The 9,221-nt window shown below is 47.1% G+C and overlaps 1 protein-coding gene across 1 annotated transcript; it reads right to left on the bottom strand.

The window, feature by feature from the left end:
• Positions 1-4,300: 4,300 nt before the first annotated feature.
• On the bottom strand, positions 4,301-5,524 carry LOC309558656 (lamina-associated polypeptide 2, isoforms alpha/zeta-like; the record flags this gene model as incomplete). Its single annotated transcript, XM_082261721.1, has 1 exon — positions 4,301-5,524. The coding sequence occupies one exon, from the start codon at positions 5,522-5,524 to the stop codon at positions 4,301-4,303; it is 1,224 nt and encodes a 407-aa protein (XP_082117847.1).
• Between the last annotated feature and the right edge of the window lie 3,697 nt (positions 5,525-9,221).

The following is a 9,221-nucleotide window of genomic DNA, read 5'->3' on the forward strand; positions in this document are numbered from 1 at the left end:
TATGCAATATTTCTAACACATAGCATGTACATAGCAAAAATTGCACCCCAAAATACATTCTGCTATTCCTCCTGAGTATGGCGATACCACACGTGTAACACTTTTTCACAGCCTGGCCACATACATAGGCCTAACATCCAAGTAGCTCTTTACAAAAAGTTGTCCATTTATCCACTTTAAGACTGGGCCTATTTTTGACACTTGGTGTTTACAAGCTAAAATCATTTTTTTTGCTAGAAAACTACTTGGAACCCCCAAATATTATATATTTTTTTTAGCAGAGACCCTAGAGAATAAAATGGAGATCGTTGCAATATTTTTTATCACACCATATTTGCGCAGCAGTCTTCCAAATGCGATTTTTTTTGAAAAAAATTCACTTTTTTGAACTAAAAAATAAGAAAACAGTAAATTTAGCCCAATTTTTTTCCATAATGTGAAAGATAATGTTACGCCGAGTAATTAGATACCCAACATGTCATGCTTCAAAATTGCGCATGCTCACAGAATGGCGCCAAACATTGGTACTTAAAAATCCCCATAGGCAACATTTTAAAAATGTCTGCAGGTTACTAGCTTAGAGTTACAGAGGAGGTCTAGGGCTCAAATTATTGCTCTCGCTCTAACAATCGCGGCGATACCTCACATGTATGGTTTAAACACCGTTTACATATGTGGGCGGGACTTGCGTATGCGTTTGCTTCTGCGCGCGAGCTAACGGGGACAGGGCGCTTTAATTTTTTTTTTTTTCCTATTTATTTTATTTATTATTTTTTTATTTTTACACAGTTTAAAAGAAAAATGTTTTGATCATTTTTATTCCTATTACAAGGAATGTAAACATCCCTTGTAAGGCTCGGTTCACATTTATGCGATGCGGGAAGGCTGCGAATTCGCAGCCTGTTCCCGCATCGCACACGCACCCCCGGCAGTTCACACTGCCATATGCGATACGCTGGGGGTGTCAATGTAATCTTAACGACACCCCCAGTTTGATCGCATATCGCAGTGCGATCGTGCAGTTCGCACAGGATCGGATCGCACAAGTGTGAACCGCTGTGCGATCCGATCCTGATGCGGCAGCAAAAATGCCTCCTGTGCGTGTTTGCTGCGGGTGCGATGCGAATTTAGCCATACAAACTGTATGGCTAAACTCGCATCGCACAGCTGATCGCATGTAATGTCGGAGCAGTGCGCTCCGACATTACATGCGAACCCCGCACACGCAGAAGTGTGAACCGGGGGTAATAGAAATAGGCATGACAGGTCCTCTTTATTGTGAGATCTGGGGTCAAAAAGACCTCACACCTCACAACTACACTAAAAAAGAAAAAAAAAAAAAAATTGTTGAAAGAGGAAAAAAAAAAAGCGGCCCTTTAAACCGGTTGCTAGGCAACGTCTTTTGACGTAGCTCCGGTCCTCCAAGACCATAGAGTCGAGTGAGGGCCATCTTGCCCTCACTCGACTTCCGGTCTCTGAGGATCCGGGACCGGATAGTTTTCCCCGCTGCCGGCGGGTCCGGTAAGCTGGGAAAACGTCTGGGACGCGGCAGGAGGGGGGGGGCACCTCTTCCCCTGCACCGTAAGGGTAATTCCGCGGCCAATCCGCCACTGGGACCACCCTTATCTGAAAGCCGACCGCCCGCCGTTTCAAAAAATACCGGGGTTATGGGGGCTATCTGCTGCCATAACCCCAGTATTTAGCTTTTAATGGCCGACGCATATAGTCGTTAGGCGGTCAGTAAGCGATTGCATGTATATGGCAAACAGGTGACGACGACTGATGGGGTGACAGGTGACGATGACTGATGGGGTGACAGGTGACAATGACTGATGGGGTGACAGGTGACAATGACTGATGGGGTGACAGGTGACGATGACTGATGGGGTGACAGGTGACGATGACTGATGGGGTGACAGGTGACGATGATTGATGAGGTGATAGGTGATGATGATTGATGAGGTGACAGGTGACGATGATTGATGAGGTGACAAGTGACGATGATTGATGGGGTGACAGATGACAATCACTGACGGGGTGACATGTCACGATGATTGATGGGGTGACAAGTGACGATCACTGATGGGGTGTCAAGTGACGATGATTGATAGGGTGACAGATGACGATGACTGATGGGGTGACAGGTGACGATGACTGATGGGGTGACAGGTGACGGTGATTGATGGGGTGACAGGTGATGGGCGATGGTCACTGATGGGTGACAGGTGACGGGCGATGGTGCACGGCGGTACTGATGGCAGTCTCTGGTGACCGGTGAACTTTAGGCTACGTTCACATGTGAGCGTAGCGATCGCGGGCAGAATCACTGCGATTCTGCCCGCGATCCAGAAATCATTGCAAATCGCGGGGCGCCTGTGCGTTGCCCGTGATTTGCAATAGCACCCCAAACGCTGTGCGATGTTGCTGCGATTTCCGCCTGCCGAATCGAGGTAACATCGCGCAAACAACGCATAACGCCCCAAAGAAACTCTTGTACCTTTTTTGGGCGTCATGCGTTGTTTGCGCGATGTTACCGCGATTCGGCAGGCGGAAATGGCGGCAACATCGCACAGCATTTGGGGTGCTATTGCAAATCACGGGCAACGCACAGGCGTCCCGCGATTTGCAATGATTTCCGGATCACGGGCAGAATCGCTGTGATTCTGCCTGCGATCGCTGCGCTCACATGTGAACGTTATGGGTGTCAATTTCTGGGCACTGATGAGGTGACTGTTGGGTGACAGGTGACAGGGGGGGGGGGGCTGAGGACTGTGTGGGGACATTTATTTCTGTGCTTTTACTTTGTGACATGTGTACAGAGCAGTAACTCACTATTTCTAGCTCTGCTCTCCTCATACTGGAAACTGTATGAGGGGAGAAGAGCTAGTAACAGTGAGTTACTGATCTTTGTTTACATTTTGTGATTGGCTGTGAATGGATTCACAGCCGATCACATAGTAAACAGTCACTATCAGTGACTGTTTACTACCGCCGGTGACAGCTGTGTTCCTACGGAACACAGTGCCACCGACATGACCGCGCTGCGCGCTCCCGATCGCGCATGCGCGGTCATCTTGTGGGCGCCTTCATTGTGATCGGCTGTGTCATTGGAACACAGCCGATCATGTGGGAAACAGCCACGCCCATTGGCTGTTTCCCCCCTGCCGGTGACAGGGGGTGTCCCGGGGTCACCCCGACACCGGCAGTGCAGGGCGGCGCGCACGTGATCGCACGCCTGCCCTGCTTAAAGTGCCGCCGTCATATGATGGCGGCCCAGGATAATGGGCGGGCGGCAAGCGGTTAATGACTCTGTTTTTCTGTCCCAGGACGACAGATGGTAGAACAGGAGTTCTCTTGCGTGTAGTTGTGCCCACACAAGTGCTGGTATACTGGCTGACATTAGCCCCAAAATCCTTAGAATCTCTCTCCTGGAACAGGATGGAGAATCCACCATTGTCTGGACTGCGACACTTATTTTCTCCCTTTTCTCTTGGGGTAGAAACAGCTTTTGAGCCCTTGAGTCTACCTGGAAACCCAGAAAGTTTCGCATCTGGGAAGGTACCAAGGACGATTTTTTCAGGTTGATGAGCCATCCTAGATTTTCCAGGAAGACTATCACCCGTTGGGTATCTAGGTTTACTTGGGCCTCTGATTTCCCAAAAATCAGTAGATTGTCCAAGTAAGGAATCAGGGCATTCCCTAGAAGGTGTAGGTGAGCCACTGCTTCCGCAAGAATTTTTGTAAAAATCCTTGGACTGGCGGCCAGTCCGAATGGTAATGCCCTGAACTGCCAGTGCGTTGTCTTTCTTTTGGTTACTATAGCAAATCTCAGGAATTTCTGATGTTCTGGGTGGATGGGAACATGCAGATAAGCGTCTCTGAGATCCAAGGTGGTCATGAAAACGTCTTTTAATAAGTTCTTTCGTACTGAATAAATAGTTTCCATCGAAAAATTTTTGTACCTCAGGAACCTGTTGAGCTTTTTTAGATTTATTATCAGGCGGAATTTGCCCGGCGTCTTTGGGACCACAAACGCATGGGAGTAGAAACCTTGAAGATGTTGATCTTCAGGAAACGGAATTATTACCAACTGCTCTGCCAGTTCTTGAATTCCTTGTAGTAGGGCTTCTTTTGTCTGGGGCTTTTTGGGGATTTGAGTCAGGGTGATTGTAGTAGGAGGTATCTAGGTGAATTGAAGGCGATAACCTTCCTGAATGAGGGTGTAGATATATGGGGAGACTGAAATTTCTTCCCAATGGATGAGAAATTGATTCAGTCTGCCCCCACCTTGACGCTGGCGTCACTTGTTGTCTCTTGAGCCTGCGGAGGAAGGAAAGAGAAAATTGTTCCTTTGTCTTCCCTTCCTAAATCCCCATCTTTTGTTTGGCTCCCTTTTACGTCTATTTTGACTTTGTTCCTGGGGGCCTCGAAAACATTTCCTGGGAAACTCCTTCCTTTTTACTGGGAATTTCTTCCCTCTTTCTGAGGATCTGGCTAGAACTTCATCTAGACCAGAACCAAAGAGTAGAGATCCTTCAAAAGGCAAAGCGCAGAGCTTTGTTTTAGAGGTAAGGTCTCCCTCCCATTCTTTTAGCCAAATGGCTCTTCTGGCAGAATTTAAGAGGACACCTGTTTTTGCAGAGGCTACAACAGATTCCACTGCTGCATCAGCCAAGTAAGCTACTGCTTTCCCTATTAATGAAAGGGAGTCCTGTAGGTCTTGGGTTTTTTCTTGTGGCAAGTTTTTGTTCAGCCTGTCAATCCAACAAAAGGTATTCCTTGCCACACAGGAGGCAGCTAATGCTGGAGCCATAGTAGAAGCATTTGCCTCCCAGGCCTTCCTCAGAAGGGACTCTGCTTTTATATTCATGACATCCTTAATACTGCCTGTATCAGCAAAGGAGAGGTCAGACTTTTTGGTTACTTGTGCCAAAGGTGCATCTAGTTTAGGACTTTTTATAAGCTGTTCAATATCCTCTTCTTTAAAGGGAAATCTGCGTTTCCAGGAAACTGGTCTACTAAATCTATGCTCCGGCCGCTGCCATTGTTGGTGAACCAGCCCTTTTAGGGATTGGTGAATAGGAAAAACTCTAGAAGGAATCTTCCCAAGAATCTTCCCTTTATAGAGTCTATCCTGGGCTGAAGTCTCTTTTGGTAAATCGGGTATCTCTTCAGAAGCATACACTGCTTGAAGGAGCCCTTGCATGTTATCTAGCCCAAACAGATTTCTGGTTGGTTCTGTCTCCTCTGGTTCCTCTGAGTCCCTTTCTCCTTCTCCCTCTGAGCTGGATTGGGAGGCTGAGCGGTCTTTTTCCTCTTCTACCTGTCTACTTCTAGGTTGCCCTGAAGGGAGACTCTGTGACGGTAACAGGCTGGACTGTCCTGGCCTAATAGAAAGACTCTCTTGTGAGGAGGTACCCTCCCCTGCAGGAGATACTGTGGATCCTGGAGTTCCTAATGAAGACCTTACAGTCTGAATTGTCGTCAGCATTTCCCCTTGGACAGTTTTTAGGAAATCCTTCATTAGGGCTGACGATTCTTTCCCTGCCAACTTATAAATACATTTGTAGCAAAATGGTTTTGTGTGGGAGCTAGGTAATCTGTCTACACAATTACCACCCTTTTTTGAGGCAACAGAACCTAACAAGACTGGTGAAGTAGTGTCCTGTTTGGACTGAGGTTTCCTGTCTGGGACTCTGGAAGGCAGGATACAACATCAATTAGTATCACTCTTCCTAGTTTGTGAAAATATAAAGGACCATTGAAAGGACACTCAATCAGTCCGACCATGGTCAGGGAGAGGGAACATCAAGCATTTCTATATCAGAAAAAAAGTCACCAGCAGACTTAGAAACAATTGGCCTAAACCAGATGCACTGCAGCACTTACCCGGGTCCAACCTGGGTTTGGCTACAGTTACTTGGCCCAGCACTTCTTCCTTCCCCAGTGGGTGAGTAGAAGGCTTCATCTCCCTGGCAGCTGTCCGAGCTCCTGTAGCCTGGGAGTCTGCATTACCGCGTGATAGCGGTTCCACCTTCCTCTTCCGCATTGCGCGACAGGAACTGACGTCACCGGATGTCCGCTCCGAAAGCGAGGCTTGACGCGCCCGCGTCTGACGTCACCTTCCGGCGGGAAATTCGAACCCGAGTCCTGTGGAGGAGAGCTGCTGGCGCCGGGGCAAAGAAACCTAGAGGGTGACCGACGGTTTTGCCGATGCGGGGGACGACCTGTGAGAAACCCAAGGAGGTAGCAGGTAGAGCTCAGCTCTCACGGCCCTTTGCTGAACGCTGAACATGGCTCACAGGGGGACCATAGGACTACAAAAGTCTGCAGGTCAGTGAAAAATAACAAACGTTTCGTAGGAAGAAACACAATCTAAACTGAGGGGCAGAGGGAAGGGTGGGGCCTTTTAACTATGTTGATTGATTGTGTTTCCGGTAGGAGGAGCCTATCATCTCTCATGTTTGGGCGGTCCTGGAAGGCGATTAGAGAAACAATACAATACATTACTTCCGAATTTTTGTTTTGTATGAGAATTATCATAACTTTTTTTTTTTTTTAACCACTTGCCGACTGCCTAACGACTATTTAGGTCGGCAGTCAGCCCCTCACAGGCAAAGTGAAGTAGTACTACGTCGCTAGCCTGTGAGGCTCTAGGGAGCGAGCGCGCGCCACTGGAGGCGCGCTCCCGCTCGCTCACGAACCCCCCCGCGTGAGTGACTGGCGGACCCGATGTCCGGCGGTCACTCGCAATCATCGGTTACACCGGGAGAAAGGCAAGCGGCTAATGTAAACAAAGCCGCCTGTCTTTCTCCCCTGTGTAACAGCACAGATCATACGGTCCTGCTATGTAATCACTCCCTCCAATCACAGTAAGAATCCCGCCCCTAGGGACACACTTAACCCCTCCTTCTCCAATAAAGTTAACCCCTTCCCTGCCAGGGTAATTTTTACAGTAACAGTGCATATGTATAGCACTGATTACTGTAGTAATGTCACTGGTACCCCCAAAGGTGTAAAAAATGTCAATCAAGGGTCCGAACTGTCTGCCATAATGTCGCAGCCCCGCAAAAAAAAAAAATCGCAGATCGCCGCCATTACTCGTTAAAAAAAAAAAACAATAAAAATGACAAAAATCTTTCCCTTAGTTAGTAAACGCAATAACTTTTGCGCAAACCAATCAAAATACGCTTTTTGCAATTTTTTTTTTACCAAACATATGTAGCAGAAAACAAATTGGCCTAAAATGTTAAAAAATTTAGATTTTTACATTTTTTGGGGGAATTTCATATAAAAAAATGTGAAAAATATTGTTATTTTTGCAAAATTATCGCTCTTTTTTTGTTTATAGCGCATGATCAAAAAAATTGCACAGGTGATCAAATACCACCAAAAGAAAGCTCTGTTTGTGGGAAAAAAAGGACGTCAAATTAGTTTGGGTACAGCGTCGCACGATCGCGCAATTGTCCGTTAAAGTCACGCAGTGCCGAATCGCAAAACAGGCCCTGGTCAGGAAGGGGGTAAAATCTACCCGGGCTTAAGTGGTTAAAGCCAATTTTTATTGAGTTTTCAAAACGATTAACAACAAAGCAAGTAACAGGTAAGCAGGGGTAAGAATAAGGGGAGTTACATACGATGGCCCATCATCACACATGAGCATAAACATCTGCATGCAATAAATGCTTTAATAAGCAAACATTTATTAAACAATTATTTAACGATCCATGGTAGCCAAGTTTTCCAGGCTTGTTGGAATGACGACGCCTTATTCAGTCTATTAGCAATGAGTCGTTCATGTTCATACGTGTGGTTTACGTATGTGATAACCTCTGAAGCATTGGGGATGGAGGACGATTTCCCCTTTCTGGTGATTTGTACTCTGGAAGATAGGAGGATGTGTGCCACTATGACTCTGAGATGGGAGAAGAAGTTATCTATCTGTAGGTTTAGTAGGGCCAGTGCGGGGTCAGGTGGGATGAGGACGCCCGTAACGGAGGATATAAGCCTAAATATCTGATGCCAAAAGCTTGTGAGGCTTTTGCAGGACCACAGTATGTGAAGGAGATTTCCCACTTGACCGCAATCCCTCCAGCAGAGAGGGGAATGTGATGGATATAATGATTTTAGTCGAAAGGGGGTCAGATACCATCTGGATAACACTTTGTATGAAAGCTCCCTGTGGTTGGCGCAGTGTGATATGGAGTATGTAAGAAGAATTGCCCCTCGCTATTGATCTAAAGTGAAAGTTCTATGGAGGTTGGATTCCCATTTCAGAAGAGATTTAGTTTTGAGAAGTAGGTCTTTATGTTGGAGTGTTTGGTAGAAAAGTGTGGTCCACTTTGCCGTCAGTGGGCTGTTGGTAAAGAAATTCCACAGCTTGGGGTGGAGTTTAATGGTTGGTATAGGGTGAGAGTTGACGAAGCGTGTAATGCAAAGGTAATTATACTGCTCCCCAGGGGGTAGAGGTAGGTCAGAGAACGGTTTTAGAGAGGCACCGTCTTGGATCTGGTCAATCCATAGAATGTTTTTGTCTAACCAGTGGCGAGGTGTAGGTACGGTATGAGGACTGTCAGTGTTTCGAGGGGAATACAGATCGGTGAAAGGTCCGCGGAGTCCTAATGGTGAAGGAGAAGGGATCTCCATGCGCGAACAGATGCCTGGGTGGTGGGCGGGTATCGAGATAAGATGAGAGGATGCCAACAACCTGCCATCAGTAGAATAGGCAAGGAGGGTGCATTCGCCAGGGCTTGTTCTGCTAGCACCCATTTAGTGTCTGGGCGGGAGGAGAACCAGTGTTTCATGTGTCAGCTGTGTGGCTAGATAGTAATCATGGAGATCTACCATCCCCAGTCTCCCCGCTCTTTTGTGTTTGATCATCTGTGACCAAGGACCTCGGGTCGTTTATCTTCCCATATGTATCTTTTAAATAAAGATTGGAGGGACGATAAGTAGGAGGTGGGGACTGAGAGCGGCAGAGCACACAAGACATATAGCACCTGCGGAAGCACCATCATTTTCAGTGCGGCTATTCTGCCTATCCAGGATAGTTCCTTGTACTGTTTCTGAGAGAGGATCTGAGACACTTTCTGGATTAATGGTTTGTATTTGGTCTTCACTATAGCGTCCAGGGAGGGAGTCAACTGAATTCCCAGGTACAGGATGGAAGAGGAAGTCCAGCAGTATGGAATTGATTTTTCCAGGTGGGCCTTGGTGGAATGATG

This window comes from Pelophylax lessonae, assembly GCF_965119305.1.
Source record: "Pelophylax lessonae genome assembly, chromosome: 6".
Classification (NCBI taxonomy): Eukaryota; Metazoa; Chordata; class Amphibia; order Anura; family Ranidae; genus Pelophylax; species Pelophylax lessonae.